This window comes from Rhinolophus sinicus, linkage group LG01 (genome assembly GCF_036562045.2).
Source record: "Rhinolophus sinicus isolate RSC01 linkage group LG01, ASM3656204v1, whole genome shotgun sequence".
Classification (NCBI taxonomy): Eukaryota; Metazoa; Chordata; class Mammalia; order Chiroptera; family Rhinolophidae; genus Rhinolophus; species Rhinolophus sinicus.
The window spans coordinates 141,861,383-141,879,355 of record NC_133751.1 but is presented as its reverse complement, the minus strand read 5'-3'; the positions used below and the strand labels follow the sequence as shown (position 1 = coordinate 141,879,355).

Genomic DNA, 17,973 nt, shown 5'->3' with positions numbered 1-17,973 from the left:
GTAGAACCTCTCAAGCCACAAACACTTGAAGCAGAATTTAACAACTGCACAAGGAAGTCTCTAGTGTCCATTTCCTCATTATTTTTTAATGCTCCAAGCAATTAGTCATCACTCTGCAGCAGTCCTGGTTTGAATTTCCCTGCCCAGAGAGGGTCCCCAGAGTAAACGAGAACATGAATTGCCCAATAGCCCGAATGAAGGGTGCAACGAGACTTGACTCACACAGAGCTCAAAAGCTCAGGAAAGCTACAGCAAGGCTACTAGGGGTTATCTGACTCTGGGACTAAAGGCTGCTGGCAGAAGACATCTTAGGGCCCCAGGGGACCTGCAAGAATCCAGTTTCTCTGGCAGGCTGCATCACTCAGATTGCTTCCTTTTAACTAGCACTACAGTTGACTGCATAGAGCTTTAAGTGTTCTTTAGTCACTGTGGAAGTGTATCATTGACGGTAGGCAATAAATCAAGTCTTAATATTAGAGCCAAAGCTTTAAGCTATACTTACATCCAAGTATTCATCCAGGCCTAACTTGGTAAATTCATATTGGAGGTGAACTCTGAAATTCATGTCTTCTACTGAATGGACTACAATATTAATAAACTGCATAGAGGCCACCTGAAATGAAATTGCCAACGGGTTAGATGGGATCCAAATTTATTTTCTCAGTTTAAGCATCACATATGCTTTCGGTTGCACACATCTAAGTTCACTTACCAATTTCCTTTTTGTTCATTACACTGGGTCTTTAAAAATATTTTATATGTATTTTTTAAATTCAGAAGTCATTTGGTACCGTAATTCGATACCACTTCATATCCACCAGGATGGGTAACATCAAAAACAAAGAAAATAACGTGTGGCAAGGATGTGGAAAAATTAAAATCTACATTCATTGTTGTTGGGGATGTAAAATAGAGCAGCCACCCTGAAAAGTTTGACAGTTCCTCAAAATGTTAAATATAGAGTTAACATATGACCCAGCAATCCCACTGCTAGGTATATACTGAAAAGAAATAAAAACATAGTCCATATAAAAACTTGTACACAAATCTTCATAGTACCATTACTCATAAAAACCAAAAAGTGGGAAAGAAAACCCATTGTCCATCAACTGATAGATTTTAAAAATGTGATTATCCATACAATGGAATATTATGTGACAATCAAAAGGAATGAAGTACTTATATGTGCCACAACATGGATGAACTTGAAAACATTATGCAAGTGAAAAAAGTTAGTCACAAAAGACGACATCCACTATGATTCTATTCATATGGAATGTCCAGAACAGGTAAATCTACAGAGATAGAAAGCCTAGGTTAGTAGCTGCCTAGGATTAGGGGTGGGAAAAATGAAGAGTAGCTGCTAATGGGTGCGGGGAGTCTTTTGGGGGGGGACAAATTTTCTAAATTAGGTTGCAGTACTTATTGCACAACTCTGCAAATATACTAAAATTATGCTGACTTGCATACTTTAGATGGTAAATTGGATGGTATGTTAATTATACCTCAGGAAAGCCAACTTTTAAAAGTGTTGTTGGTAATACAGCACACACTATATAAGTTATTACATACATATTTAGAAAATGTGAAAATTATTATAAGAAAATCATTCAAATCATCTATAATCACCCCCGAAGATAATCACTTCTAAAAATTTCATCATATCACCACACCAAGAGGAACCCAGCAGGATCTCTGACTATTTTTCCAAGTTTTAAACAACCAACCAACCAGTTTCATTCCATGGAAGCCTTGCATTTACTGCATTCTACCCACAGCTGCATCAGTGGCTCTGAGACCGGCCAGAGAAAACCTGTCCCCAGTGTAATAAAAACAGCATAGAGTGCAGCAGATCTATTTTGCTTTTAACAGAGACCGTTTATTTACGGTGAAAATCTCTCACTGATGATTTCCCTCTATGGTTAATCAGAGCCTCCTGCAAGGAGGTAAAATGATTGTGGGACCCAGATTCACACGTACTCTGGAAACCACCTCACTCTGCCTCTCTCCCAAACCCAATTTCCTTTTCTTCTTAAAATTGTTTGCAATCGAGTTAGATTCTTCCTTGAGTATGTGTTATACATTGGATATCCTTGGAAGATACGTAAAGTCTCTAGGTTACAAGGGACTCGATTGCAATTTACTAAAGTCACTTGAAGTGTTATGGTTAAATGAGCCAAAAAAGATTCGTCAGTTTTTTTGTTTTCTTTTGTCCACAAAAAAATACTTTCTATGTTATAAGAATTTATATTGTATTTTATAAGAAATATGTTAATTGCATTCCCAAGACAGTTTATGAAAAACCTCCTTTTCTGGAATAAAAATACGTTTGGATTTTGGCATCTTTCCATTCTTCTACTGAAAGCAAGTCTAAATGATCTGTTGAGTTTTATGATGTGCCTAAGAGGCAACTATTTGCTAGGTGACATGGGAATTGAGCACATAGTCCCCTCTAATTAAGGTTCCTCCATGCATGTACATATGAATAAATGAACTGACATGAAACATGCTCTCGTATGTAAACAATGCAGGCGTTTTAAAGGGCTTAACATAATTATAATTGCAGCAGAAACTCCAATGGCAGAGAGATCCAGTAGGGATGATGAATAAGTGAGGTGGGCCCTGAGTTAATACAATGGGGGACGGTGTAGGCTGTGAGGAGCTGAAAAGGCTACCTGCAGACTAAAGGAATAGGGGCGACGGGGCTCCAGCAGCTGACAGTCTGCAAGAACAGGGGTCCGGTATTACCAGAAATTTTTAGCTTAACAATATCAGAAATCTGTATTTTTATACGCAATTTCCGAATGCTTTTATGGAAGGACATCCCTGTCACACTACCTCACAAGCCTGTAGTTTGGCTTCAGCTGGGAGTCTCCAGGTTGCAACCCCGGCTTGAAGGAACCAGTAAGTTCCCCGCAGGAAGGCTGAGGAAAGAAACTGGGGAGGTGAACCAGAGCACAACTTCTTTACATATTTATCAGCAGTGCCCACTCCAGAAACTCCTCATAACAAGAATTGAACAGTCAATGTAAAAGTACATTTCACATTTGTTTTTATAGCTTTTTAAAAAGCATACATAGATACACTTTATGGACCAGAAAATCTTCTCTATAAAAGATTTCATCTTGCTCACTGATTTCGGAAGGGGCCAAGGACCAGGATGCATAATAAATTTGAGGACCCAGAAACAGTTTTTTACATAAAAGGGTTAGAAATCTGCAATGCTACGTTTCATATTTTATAGTCACTGAAGCAATTCAAATGAAAGTCTTGCTTGGCATCCTACGTAAGCACAGGTTTTAGAAGACTCAGCAATGTCAGAACTGACTGGAACATCTGCTCCCGGCTATAAGTGATCTGGGAGACTAAGCCCAGGTAAGGTTGTCTGTGCTGGGTTCAGAACAATTGGATTAGGTCAAAGAAACCCGGCAGATCACTCCAAAGTAATCCGTCACAGGAACTAGAGTAGATTCCACCTTCAGTCCGGGATGAAGGTTTGGGTATATGAATTCAAAAGTGCTCAAACTCCTTTTGCTGTTTGCATCTGAAGATGACAGTCCTGCCGCTAAACCTGACGTTGCTGCATGTGATTTTGCCAGCTGAGTGGCTGTGCAGTACGACTATGCCCTCTCAGAATTACCAGAGAATGAAAGAGATCAAGAGGGGAGAACAATCACTGCTGTATATGAATTTGGAGGATATGTAAGTCAATTCTACAAACCAAAGCACTTGACTCTTTGAGAATACTGTCTGGAGAAGGCCACTGGCTGGGGTGTGCAGAAGAAAAAATGTTCAAGATTCTTGTTTCTGCCTTAAGGACTCATGCAGCACTACTGTTAGCTAAGCTTGGCAGCTGCAGGCATTTGCAGCGGGCGTTAACTTCCTCTTCCCAAATGCATGGCTTCACCCTTTATTTGCTTTAAATAATCTGTACTTTTAGCCTGCACCATAGCATGTAGATAAGGAATAAAACTGGAAATAAATACCATAAAGGGAAAAATACAGATTAAGTAGGACAGTCTAGATTGGATTTATAGCATATTATACTCAATTTCCTATCCTTTGTAACATATACATACATATGTATGTATCATACATATAAATGTAAATGGATGTAGGAAAAAATTGCTGAAATTGAGTTTTATTGAATGTAGTCCTAAAATAGCTCACCATAAAATCTATGTTATTGTCTTCATTCCTGAAATGTTCCATCAACTTCTCAAAGCGCTGTTTTTCTCCGCAAACCTGAAACACACGTTTGAATAGTGCATGTGAAATTCCAAATATAAGTATTCCAAAATTAGATGCAGACATTTTAGCATTAATAATTATTCCCAGACTATCCATTTTTTCCCTCTCTTGCTATTTACTTTTCTTCTAAGCTAGTTACAAATAGCAACATGAGCCAAGACCAAAGCTGATCCTGGTTTCTTTTGCATGTTCTCTTGGTATTTTGAAATCCTTATCAAATGTATTCGTCTTTCATTGGTTACCTTTGCATGTCCCACCAATATTTTTATCCTGCATTCAGAATCCCAGAGTGTTGCTTATAATTAAAAAAAAAAAAAAAAAAAATCACTATAGTTTTCCTTTGTACAAAAAAAAAGACATGCTATAAGAAAAGATCTTAATAATTTTGTATTTAAATTCTTTGAAAGGCAGATTCAAAATATTCATATCATGTCTAACTGAAACAAAAATTTTAGTGTATAAGCTACAACACAGAAATTTTGGAAAACTATATTAACCAAGTCAAGGTGAGTATAAACATTTGCAGGGATATGTGAAGTAGCACTCTAGAGGCCTAAAACATATGCATTCAGCTTGAATTAATGCATTCATTGAACAAATGAAATAAAACAGGTAAAATACTCTGAACTCTGGGGCCCAAGCTATCTGCATATATACGGAATTAAATACATTAAGTTAAAAACACAAAGTCAAAGAAAGATTTGTACCAAATAATAACTCTGGAGACTTATTTCCAAAATTAAAGGATAAACTTGAGTTCTGTCTGTGTCCTTGGCTACCTTTTGTGGAGCAAAGTCCTAAATCCACTGGTTTATTTATTGCACCTTCAGGAAACATTTAGCTCAACATCTATGGGCTACATGTTGTGTTAGTAAGACACAATCTCTGGTCTTAACATTTTGTAAACTTCAAAAAAAATTTTTTAAATTAAAGTTATTGGAATGACAATGGTTAGTAAAATTACATAGTTTGCAAGTGTATAATTCTGTAATACATCATCTATATATCACATTGTGTGTTCACCACCCAGAGTCAGTTCTCCTTCCATCACCATATGTTTGACTCCTTTTTCCCTCCTTTACCACCTCCCTCCCCACTTACCCTCTGGTAACCACTAAACTGTCATCTGTGTCTATGAGATTTTGTTTGTCTTGTTCCATTGTTGCTTTCAGTATGCGTGAAGTCATATGGTTCTTGACTTCTTCTGTGTGACTTATTTCGCTTAGCATAATCATGTCAAGATCCATCCATGTTGTCGCAAATATGCTTACCTAAATTTTCTGATTCCATTTTTTGATCTTAGGGACATTCATTCCAATCCTAAACAATTCTCCATAAATGATATTTCATAATGTTATAACGCAGCCATTCAACTCCATTATATTAAATTCCATGTGTGCGTGCACGCACGTGTGTACAGGAATTTTGTGTTTTGTTCATCACTCTACCCTCAATATCTAGAACAACACTTACCACATTGTAAGTTCTCAATAATATTTGTTGAATTGCAGTGAATAGAGAATAAGCAATTATGTTAAAACACACTTAACGAAAGGGACTTGCTACTCTCCACCATGTTTCAGACTGAAACAAGAACCGTCAGACCAGGCAGATAGGCACCAGGATTAAATCTGTAGTGGTGGTTCTTGTGCCTGAACCGAGAATGTTAAGGGAAGAGCCTTTGACCTCTGAGGGCCTTCTGGTCTTACAGCAACTTCATTTTCTCAACAGATTCAGACCACAGTTTACTGTATTCTGATGACAGCTCTCCATTTACTTACACCTGTCTTAACAAAAAATCGTTACAGAAGACAGAGGAACAGTGCATTCACCCAGTCTGGAAGAAGGGGAGAAGTCCAGAAGGGAGAGTTTGAAGTAAAGCCTTTAAAAACACACGTGTTCAATCCCACCCTAGAGAGCCTGATTCGGCAGGCCTGGGTGGGGCTGGGTGACGTAGGCGTGTATAATTTTAAAAGTACTACAGACCATCTGATGCTCTACAAAGGCTGAGAACCAGAGATTTAAAGGGATACTCAGGCTGTGTTTTGCCCCGTCCCCTCTAGAGATTATGCATTAAGTTCCTGGAAACAAAAGGTTTGATGAACCGGGAAGGCAGTGCGAAATCAGCTCCCTAGACTGTGACATCAGTTCCATCTGGTGCCCAAAGTCTCAAGTGTCCCCAGCCTGCAAAAGGGCCCAGTGGGTGAAAACTGCCAAGGCTTGGTAGGGAAAACGTCAGAATTACAACCTGAATTTTCTTGAAGACAAACCTCAGCATAAGAATTTGTCCCCTAGGAGAATGGTTTACTTCAGTCTGTTTTGGGAGGCTGGTAGTGAAGAGAGGCGGTCTAGGATCTGGGGACAGCTGCCAGCTCTCCTGAAAAACAGGCTGCTTAATGTTGTGTTTGAGTGTCTAAGCACTTACTGAACCAGATGAGGCAATGGCCATCAATGAACAGTAATGATGACTACAAATCCTGCAAAATGAAAGGCAAAGCCCTTCAAATTCAAGAATGTCAGAAATCTGGAAAGGACCTTGGGTAATCCAATACCTTCAATGTATGAATGATACCCAGATACATCACTTATCTCCAATCTGATGAATGACCTACACAGAGGCTAGAAGCAGGTCCTGAACTGCCAGTATGACATTCCTTCTCCCACACAGCCCAACGTGTTCAAGTAAAGATATTCCACTTAAAACAACGGTTAAAGCATTCCAGAATTATCTGAGATGCCAAGAGATGAAAAACGTTATTAAAAACGGCAGTTGTTATGTCATGCATACAGTTGATGTCCGTGCACCAGAATCTTCCATGGAGCTTCTAAAAACGGCAGGTTCTCGGGGTCTTAATCAAGATATCCTGAGAATCTTCGCAGATAGAACTAGGAACCTGTGCTTTGAAAAAGTACTTATGGTCATTGTACCAGCATTTGGGAAACCGTGGCTTATGTAATATTAGACTAGCTGATTAAATCCTTAGCCTTTCTGACGACCAATTATAAACCAGATAGCTAGATGATTAACTGTCCAATTCACTCAACCTCCAATTTAGCAACACGAATAAAGAAACATAGTTACTATAACTAGGTATCATAGGAACCCAGTAGGGACTGGCCCACTGACCCTGCACAGCTACAATGAATAGTAAGGTAAAGCCCAAATAATCAAGCATTGTGCCCAGGGCATTAGAGAAAATGGATTTTCTATGGCTGAGGAAAGCACATGGGGGTAGCAATAAAACAAACTACTCATATCCTGTGAATAAGAAGAGATAGCATTAAATCCAGAACAAGCAATATTAGATTAATTTCATGCTGAGTAAAGATCCCCAAAATCATTGTACTACTCTGGTAGGCAGGACTGAAATATACATTATGAGCTTTGAATATACATTTCTTTAGAATTGCTCATTCTGTCAACAGACAAATCCATGCTGAGAACATGTGTTATGAAATAGAGAAATACTTTCAATCTTCAAAAATAACAGACTTAAATATTTTCCAATTTAGAGCTGCTATGAACTTGGTGAAAAGAATTTGAATGCACAAAACAATATTTTGCCAACATAGATGCTAGCTTCGGGCAACCATGAAAAAATGATCTGACTGACCGCTCTCCTCATCCATTGTAAGAACTAGAAGGGCCCCTCCTATCAGTCCCAAGTCCTTCTCTGTAAAGGTTTAGGCAGACTGCTCTGCGGCTAATCTCCTCTAATGGATTCATGGTGGTATTTTTGACATTGTTCCATCGGAACAGAATGGGTTCTCGAGACCCCCTTCATTCCAGCTGAAGCAAAGGAAGCATGCAAACCAGATTCACATTTGTTTCTACATTACTGTAGCAATCATTGAACAAGTGTATACTACAATCCCTCAGGAAATGGGAAGATACGTTTGGGGAAGGTTGGTAAGGCATGTCCCACATCAAAGGAAGTCGTCTAAGCACATAGAGCTCACATCTGGACCACCCCCACACACGTGGTTCAAACAGGACCATCATGGCTGAACGTGCTGCTTCTCTCCTCTAAACTTGGCCTTGTTTTAGGAAATTTGTGAGAATGAAAGGAATGGGACCACTGAGTCTCAGTTATTTTCAGAATCCACACATTGGCCTTTCTGGGGATGCTCTCAAGGCTTTCATCAAAACAAATGTAAGCATCAGGGGCCTATTTGCATGTATATATTATTGCACATTATATTTTGTTGCATGTAACTTCCACCTGCCAACAAAGGCCAAACAAGTAAAAAAAAAAATAAATAAAAAAATTGCACTATGGCAAGTGAAATCTGCCATTTCTTGACTTTTAGAGTCACTGGTATTTCTCATTCCCCCACTAGCTTTGACACTGATATCCTATTTCAATAACAAGTACCCACCGGAGTAAGTGGGGTAGGGAGCGAATTTAAGAGACACAGCCACAGAAAGGCTGAGCACAGCAGACTGGAGAGGAGCCCTTCTGTGTTCTGGGGCCATTCCATCAGGAATTAGACACTCCAGCAGCCAGCGCTGCCAGAAATTAAGTCAACCAGCAGAAAAATAAAAGTACATGCTCTGGAAAAGCAGGTACTCTACTGTAAACTTATGTTTACTACTATAAACTTAAGAGGCATCTTCATTTAAAAATCATTTATAGATCACACTCATATGAGTAAGTTTCCTGACCCTGATTAATCCTGTGTAAAGGGAACTCGCTCAGGCTCAGATCCTGGAGCGCAAATATCCGTCTGCTAACGCAGCCACCCATCCACCCATCCCTGTGGGGTCCTAGGACATCCAACCCTCTTTGCACCTTTCAGCTCTGACATTGATGAGGGTTAGGGTAGAAATGGGACTATGTGAAGTACTAAACAGAGGACCACAAAACATGGGTTCTAAGTCCTGGCTCTGCTAAAATCCCACAGTGAGCGTGGACAATTCAGGGAACCTCCCTGGACTTCAGTTTTCACACTCATTAATTTAAGAGCCTTAGATGATTTCCTTAGTTTTCATACCCTGTTCTAGGAAGCCATAAGTGTTCCCAGAGGAATGCTTTGGAAGCTCCAAAGATGGAGCTTGGCCAGGAAATGGAAAGCACACATAAGAAAGATTCTTGGGACTTCTATCTTCATTTATCCAGCTCTGCTTGATTACATGAGTTTCCTGGTAAGATTTCTTTTGGAGAAAGAAAGATTCATTGAAGATTTCCATTGCTAATAAAAGTTTGAAAAAAAATCCTCTCACTCACTATCTTGAAGCTCTAAGATTCTAATCTAGGCTTGGCAATAATATGATATTCCCACACTGACCGGCCTGGAAGCCCTACACAAACCAAATTTAGAGAGAAGTACTCGGCTCCACAGGCCCTGAGTACCAAAGATAAGAGCCAAAGCACTAAGGCACAACGTCTGGCTCACTGGTGCTGGCGAGGCGGATAAATCCTGCCCTGCCCAGATAAAATGGGCCACACCCGGGACAAACAGATACATTTTCACTTCAAGGAGAACTGAAGCAACATCTCAGCTTCTGCCAAAAAACAACTCAACTCTGTTCTCTAACATCTGTGAAAGACATCTCTGAACAGTGTCCCAAACTATTTAAATAAATCTAGGGCCCTAGATGCAAAAGGGGTAATGGTTTAGAGCATCTCTAAGAGTGGGCAGAGGATAGGGGATGATTTCCCCAAAGGGTAATAGTGGAGAAAAGATGGTTTTACAAAGGCCTAGTAATAGAGAGTATATCTTGCTAGCCAGATGGCGAAATGAACAACAGACTGCCGGCCTTCAGCCACTTCTCTGTCCCCCTTCAAGGTCAGAGACTGCTTTTGGCTTCCCCCAGCAACAGCTCCCAGGACACCACACAAGGTCTGCAGCCAGATTGAGGCCTGACTCTTATGAGGTGGCTATAAAATATGCTCCTGGGTTAGTTATATAAAAATTAAAGGCCCCTTGCCTAAGTGTTTCCTTCTTGCCCTGTTGCCTGGCGCCTGCCTCAATACTCTCTTTTTCTCTTCTCACAATAGGGCCCTGTGATCTGCAGGGCTCCCTGCAGGAAGGCACCGTTTTAGAGGCACAGTCTATTATGACTGATTAAACTACCCTTCTCAGGGGTGCCCAGGAACAAAAGTTCTGTTTTCTTTTCAGGGTCACATGAAGTAAACAGTTATTTCATAGTTAGTGCCTAGGTGAAAAGCATCTTTTACCTGCTATTGAAAGCACCAGCAGACTGAGGTTACTGACACAAGGATGGCCTGCCAGAAACCATTTTCCTGAGGTGTTCTGTACTTATGGGGAGTCTGTTAATTTTTGCCCTGAGGTGATTAGACATTTCATGCACTGACACCAAATGGCTACCATGACAAAAGCAGATCATTCCAACCTGTTGCTGGCTCTCACGTCTCCTTGGGATTTAAAGGTGGAAATATTCATCAAATTGAAGCATTCTGAAACTAAGCACCCTTAACTCACTCCACTGGGGGGAAAAAAAAAAAACCAAAACGAATGAAAGCTGCACAACTGAATGTACGCTATAATCTACAATTTAACCCTCCTTCCTCATAAATTAATAAAATATTTATATCAATCTTAGACTGGCAGACATCTGATTATGGGCCAGAGGTTTCCTCCACATAATGCAAAACACCCTTTTGACAATATCAGTCACTTTTCCAGATGTTTCCAAATATCCAGATGTTTGGCACTAGGCACACAAAGCATCCAGATGACTGTTTTACTTTCCATGCACATATTTTGCTGTACTGAATAAAGAATCCTGACGTAGAAGTAAAGGGCTAGTGAAATCCCCAAAGGATGACTTGTTGACACACCACACCTTAAATGAGAAAGGGAGCATTTTTATCACTCCCCTAAAAAAAGATGACCTCCATTAAATTCTAGCGAGGAAGGCTCTACAATCTCTCTGGCTTCAGTGCAATACTCACATCTCTTGGTCATCAATAAGGACACATACAGATTCTTTCAAGGCTTCTGTTCCTACAGGAAAACCTTCTAGTGCTTCAAGAGAGACTGGTATTTAAATAGCTACCTGAGGACAAAATGATGAAGGCCTTCAGGCATCTCTGGAATGACTTACAATCAGACCCCTTGAAAGCAGAAGAAGGCCTACATTATCCTTTATTTCATTCACTTCTCCTCATAGCTTCAATCTGGGCGCATACCCAATTTGGTCCAGCAAGGCAAGTGAGGGGACACAAGGACACATTTCTAGTGATCATCACATGCTCACTAAACCAAAGCAATAGCACGTGGTATGAGCTGTTTAAATCCTGTGGCCTTTTCACCAACAGAACTTGGGACCTGCTTGGGGGGCAGATGTCAACCCACACTCTGCTCATGCCTGAATCACAACAAATTAAATTGTACAAAGATGTGCTATGAACTCAGAGCCCTTGAAGAGAGGGACTCTTTGTTTGTGAGACCAAAGACCTTAGTCCACAAATAGGCAAATGCCTGAAGTTTGTCCATTGCTCTCTCCTAACTCTCAGTTCACAGCTCCTCTACTGCTCCTGGGCTCTGCCCCAGTTCTGGGTCTTAATCAGGACGATCTTGCTGTCAGTTACCTTTAACCACTTCTACCCAGCCTAAGATGACAGCCAAACAATGGATGCGGGTAGCAGTCTTAAAGTATGCGCCTCAAACACAGAGGGCCCCTCAGGCCCTTTCACAGAGTCTATGAAGTCAAAACTATGTTTATAATAATATTAAGATGTGATAAACCTTATGCACAGAGTTGACATTTGCACTGGTGGTGCAAAAGCAATGGTGGGAGAATGAAACTGCTGTTCCTTCTCAGGAATCAAGGTAGTGACACTGAATTATACCAGTAATCACTGTATTCATCACAGCCATGAATTCTTAGTTTTTTTAAAAAAGCCAATTTTACTTAAGAGTACCCCTGATGCTGCCATAAAAATATTAATTTCATTTCATCTCTACCGCTGAATGCACATTTTTCGTATTCTATATGATGAAATGGAAAGCTAGCTTATGAATATATGTTATCATGAGGACAAGCACTTCTGTGATTATTCTAGTCATAAGATAAACTAGTCACTTTTTCATTCTTATTTGAAGGAACGACGAACAAACTACAGTTACTCAGACATATATACCTGGCAGTTATTGTCTTGAAAATGAAGTGAGCCTTTTACTTTAGAAAACAACTGACAATATGTGTTTCCAATGATAAAAATTGAACTCTCAAGCAAAAATGAGAATTTTAGAAAATCTGTATCCACTGTGAGCTTGAGAGCTTACCAATATTTAAAATTTTTCTGATGAGATTGGCGATAATAATCATTTATGTGATTTTTTAAAAATATTGCATTATGAAATGTGTCAGTGTTTAGAAGATCTGGATAATTTGGTGAATTGATATTTCCCAAGTGACCACGGCATGTTAGTACAAAGCTATGCATTCATTCAAGGTGCAAGAGAGGAAAATAAATTTTAATGTAACAGAGTACAAGAAGTTCATTAATATGGTTTCAGGTTCCACTTTGCAACTAACCTTTAAGAAACTATTACTCATAGAGTGTTTGTACAGTATAGTATCAAAAAAGAACACCCCCTATTACCTGTTAAAATACTTCCTTTTCCATCTGCATATTTGTCAGGGTGCTGGATGGATTTTCTTTAACTACTTCAACCAAAGCAACACAAGTGACTGAATGCAGAAGCAGCTATGAGCAAGCAGCTATCTTCTATTAAGCTAGACTTTAAAAGATATATAAAAATATAAAATAATGCCACTGTTATGCACCGAATTGTGTCTCCGCAAAATTCCTAGGTTAAAGCCCTAACCCTCAATTCAACCATATTTGGAAATAGGGCTTGCAGGAAGTGAAGTTAATGAGGTCTTAAGGTTGGGATCTTAATCCAATGGGATTGGTGGCCTTTTAAGAAGAGGAAAAAGGTTATCTTTCTCTCTCTTTCCAAACACACACACACACACGAAAGACCATCTGAGGACACAGTGAGACGGCGGCCATCTGCAAGCCAGGAAGAGAATCCAATCATTCTGGCATGGGGACTTTCAGCCTCCATAACTGTGAGAAAATAAATTTCTGTTGTTTAAGCCATCCAGTGTATGGTATTTTGTTTGGTACTCCAAGATAACTAAAACACTATTCTCACGGATTTTCATTTTTAGTTTTAAATAATAGGTAATTTTTATAGAAAAAGTTAACATCATGTAATGAGATTGTTATTTTTAATGAAATAAGACAGTTCATCTTGGGAGAAATGTCGGTTTAGGTCTTCTGCCCATTTTTCAATTGGATTTTTTTGTTGTTGTTGTTGAGTTGTACAAGTTCTTTATATACTTTGGATATTAGCCCTTTATTCAAGGTGGTATTTGCAAATGTCTTCTCCCATTCAGTTGGTTGCCCCTTTGTTTTGTTGATGGTTTCTTTTGCTATGCAGAAGATTATTAGTTTGGTATAATCCCATTCACTTATTTTTGCTTTTACTTCCCTTGCCTTTGAGGTCAAATTCATAAAATCTTCTCTGAACCCAAGGTCCATAAATTTAGTACCTATGCTTTCTTCTATGAAATTCATTGTTTCAGGTCTTATGAGTAGGTATGTGATCTGTTTTGAGTTAATTTTGGTATATGTGACAGATAGCAGTCTAGTTTCATTCTTTTGCAGAGGACCTGAACAGACATTTCTTCCAAGAAGACATACAACCAACCAACAGATATATGAAAAAATGCTCAACTTCACTATTAAGGAAATGCAAATCAAAACCACAAAGAGATATCACCTCACACCTGTTAAAATGGCTATTATCAACAAGATGAGTAATAACAGGTGTTGGAGAGGGTGTGGAGAAAAAGGAACCCTCATATACTGCTGGTAGGAATGGAAATTGGTACAGCTACTATGGGAAACAACATGTAGATTCCTCAAAAAATTAAAAATAGAATTACTATATGACCCAGCAATCTCTCTTTTGGGTATCTACTCAAAAAATCTGAAAACCTTTAGCCGTAAAGCTATGTTCCACTATGTTCATTGCAGCATTATTCACTATGGCCAAGACATGGAAACAACCAAAGTGTCCTTTGATAGATGATTGGAGAAAGAAGATGTGCTATATATACACAATGGAATACTACTCTGCCATAAGAAAAGATGAAATACTGCCATTTGCCACAACATGGATGGATGTTGAGATTATCATGCTAAGTGAAATAAGTCAGATAGAAAAAGTTGAGAACCAAATGATTTCACTTACATATGGGATATAAAACTGAAAGCAACAATCAAACAAGACAAACAAAGAAACAAGAACTCATAGACACAGACACAGTTTAGTGGTTACCAGAAAGTAAGGGGGATTTCTGAGGTGATAGAAGAGGGAAAAGGGGGTCAACTATATGGTGATGGAAAGAGAACTGACTGAACACGCAATGCAATATATAGATGATGTATTATAGAACTGTACACTTGAAACCTATATAATTTTACTATCCAATATAATCCCAATATATTTAATAAACAAAAAAAAGAAAATTTGATTAAAAAAACTTTTATCGAAATGTTGCTTTAATTTCTAATGTGCTAATGGCATAATGTAGATTATGCCAATACATAATCTACATTAAAAAAAACTTTTGGGGATCCTCAGTAATTTTTAAGAGTATGTATAAAAAGGGGTCCTGAGGCCAAAAGTTTGAGAACTACTGGATTAGAGAATCACCACTTTATTCCTACAAAGACGACAAACCTTAAAACCTAAAACTTGAAGAAGCAAATAAATGGATTTCTAGGAGTAAAATTTATTGCAAGGTTGCTGGGGAGTCAACCACACTATATAAAGACCAACTAGACTTGCCATCTCTCCACAAAGATGAGGTCACACCATTCAGAGACTGATCAGGCTTCCCTATATAGAAAGGAACCCTCTATCAGTTCCATCAGGTAGCAGGAAAAAAAAAAAAAGACTTCCCTTCAGTTCTTATGTTTAACAAGGCCAGCTACTACCCCTGACATTCACCAGGTTGGACAGCAGCAGTCCCTAACTGTCTCTGTCTCTGGGATGTGCCCACCCCTGTCATGGGAAAGCGCATTACAAGGCTAGATATTGTTTTCCCAAAGTCAAGTGAATTTCAGATTCCAGGCAAGAATATAAGAGAGACATAGAAACAGTTCTTTCCCACGTGGTCTATAGGATATGGACAATTTCAAAGAGAATCAGACTCAGTGAATCCACCCAAATGTGCCCCTGGGACACCTGACATGCTATGATATCGAACAATGAAGAACAAATAGGCAAACAACAAAAAGATGATTCTCTTTTACTAATGGACTGAATATGTCTTATGATACCTACCACACAGAATACACTATCTCCTAGTTTTACAACTATTCCTGGAAAATACTTCAAAATGGAAATTTCAGTGTTTTACTTAGCGGTGTACCAATCAATCTGGGATATTATGCATGTGGCTGGTACAATTACTGGTGGAGACGGAGCCCTCCTTTTCCATGACCAAAACCACACTGCGGAGACACAACAGAGCTGTAGCTCATGTTACTCTGATTGGCCATTTCCACTCTCCAGTGACACAGAGCTGAGGGGGACAGTGGTCAGAAAGCTCAACTGCATGATGAGGGAGGACTGACAGTGGCTGTGGAGCCATAATCGGGAAGTGCGGAGCCATTGTCTTCTACTGAGTGTTCCCATCAGTTGTTGTGAATGAAAACTGAGTACGAATATACAGCCTTGGCAGATTGATACATGGAATGAATGAGCTGGGCTGGAACCACACGCACCACTGTGGTGAAAGGAATAAAGAACGGCTGCTGTTGAACTCCAGTGAGCAGAACAGAGTCTGGGGTCTGATGGAGGACCCGGGAAATGAAAAGCCTAAATAGCGATTCGAGAGCTCACTTGTTCAGACACTGTCCATGCCAGGGACACAGTCACAGACAGGCCCTTCCTAGTAGGAGGTACCCAGTGCGCCCAGCACATTCAACTCATGTTCTGGTCAGGGAAGCAGCAAGCTCCTTTGACACACTGCTGATTTTTAAAAGGAGACTTAGTTATAGAGACTGATACAGCCATTTCAAGGTGGTTGTAAAAGGGAACTATGAACTAATGTCACAATGGAATCTAAAGTCACAGTGATCTATTTTTATTTGAAGCTTGTTACTACCCTAACCATTGGCCTTGGGTGCATTACTTTTTGTTCTTGTTTATAAATTTGTGTACCTACCATTCTATTATGTAAGTACCCTGTTTTTATATCTGCAGTCAAAGAAACACTCAATCAGATGAAAGCATTTGAATATTATACGTATAATACATATTACACATATGGGCGTGTATGTACAAAATTTTATAGAAACATAAAACCGTAGAATTGGAAGGGATAGAGAGACCATGTGACTAATTTGTCATCTAAAGCAGAAACCTTGCACCACAAGATACCAGACCCACCGGGTTATCTTCCCATCCTCCTGACTATCCTTTGTGTTGTGTGCTGGTCTTTCTGAGCTTTCTTCTAGCCCATTCTAGCCTGGTGCCCTTGTGGGGTTCTCCTCTTTAGTTATAATCCCCTTTTCTATTTGGATTACTAACACAAACACACACACACACACACACACACACACACACACACACACACTCACGGACACTTCCAAATCACCTCTGTTTAAATCTGTTCTGACTTTCATGGTTTTCAGTTCAGAACTAAGAATCTGATATTGGGCATTTTACCATCACAAAACAAAAACAAAAAAAAGAATTTAATAAAAACAAAGCCTATTTTCTTAATCTGAAACAAATTCCCACATCACATTTGTTCCTCTTGGTTGTGTTACTTTCTTCCTAATTAGATGTAGACTATTTGAATACATTTTTATTCTCCTCTTGAGTCAGTGAATTGTCCTGTCTCTCACCTACTGTTTTTCAACTTTGTGGATTCATATCCATTGTCCTGGCTACAAACTTCGTCCAGGGCCCACTCATTTAACGCCTGAGCTACCTCGCTCCCAAACTCCTGCGTCTTTCCCCTCTAATGTAGTTTATACAGAGCTGATGATAGATGATATTTATCGGAATTACATAAAATACCCTTCTCAGATTTCCACAGAATCAAAGGGACTAGATGTAAAAGCACTTCATAAACTGCAAAGCACTTTATAACGATTAGTTGCTTTCCTTTCTTCTTTTCCCGCCTTTTATCTATCTTCCAGTTGCGATTTTTTTTTTAATCACAGGCTTCAAATCTCTCCACTATTACTTTCGCAGAAGCTTAGTCATGCTTGCCTCCTGTCACGCTTTCTTCTGTATCATGGGCCCCAGTCCGATGTTTTTCCTTGTCAATCAGCACATTTATTCTGACTTATCCTGCTCCGAGACAGATTTCATGCCAATCTCTTCTTCTGTTCTCAGAAGTCCCTTCACCAACTCAATCAAGTCTCTTTCTTCCTTTAGAATCCTGCACAAGACCTATCCTCTTTCTTTGGGCCTCATATAAACAGCCCAGTTTGTTCTGAATTTCACTAAATTCAAACACTCCAATAATCTACCCAGTCTATAACTGTTTCAATTAGGTTCGCTTTTTGGCAGAAAGTTGAGGGTGTGTAGAAAGTGTTTGGTGTGCGATGACTTGTTATATAAGGTTGACTATGAACCTGGGACTAAAATGGATCTGGGTAAAAATCCCAAGGTTGCCCTTCACTAATGTAGGCCTATTGACTCTGAACCTCT

The 17,973-nt window shown here is 39.4% G+C and overlaps 1 protein-coding gene across 12 annotated transcripts in view; it reads right to left on the bottom strand.

Moving 5' to 3' along the window:
• Positions 1 to 17,973, bottom strand: part of FMNL2 (formin like 2) — a 280,224-nt gene that overhangs the window by 31,846 nt on the left and 230,405 nt on the right. For all 12 annotated transcript variants that reach the window (XM_074336414.1, XM_074336391.1, XM_074336408.1 and 9 more), the window contains 2 exons: positions 4,171 to 4,245; positions 503 to 613 (listed from right to left, as the gene is read on the bottom strand). In XM_074336414.1, the coding sequence (XP_074192515.1) occupies positions 503 to 613; positions 4,171 to 4,245 (186 nt within the window). The remainder of the gene's footprint in view (positions 1 to 502; positions 614 to 4,170; positions 4,246 to 17,973) is intronic.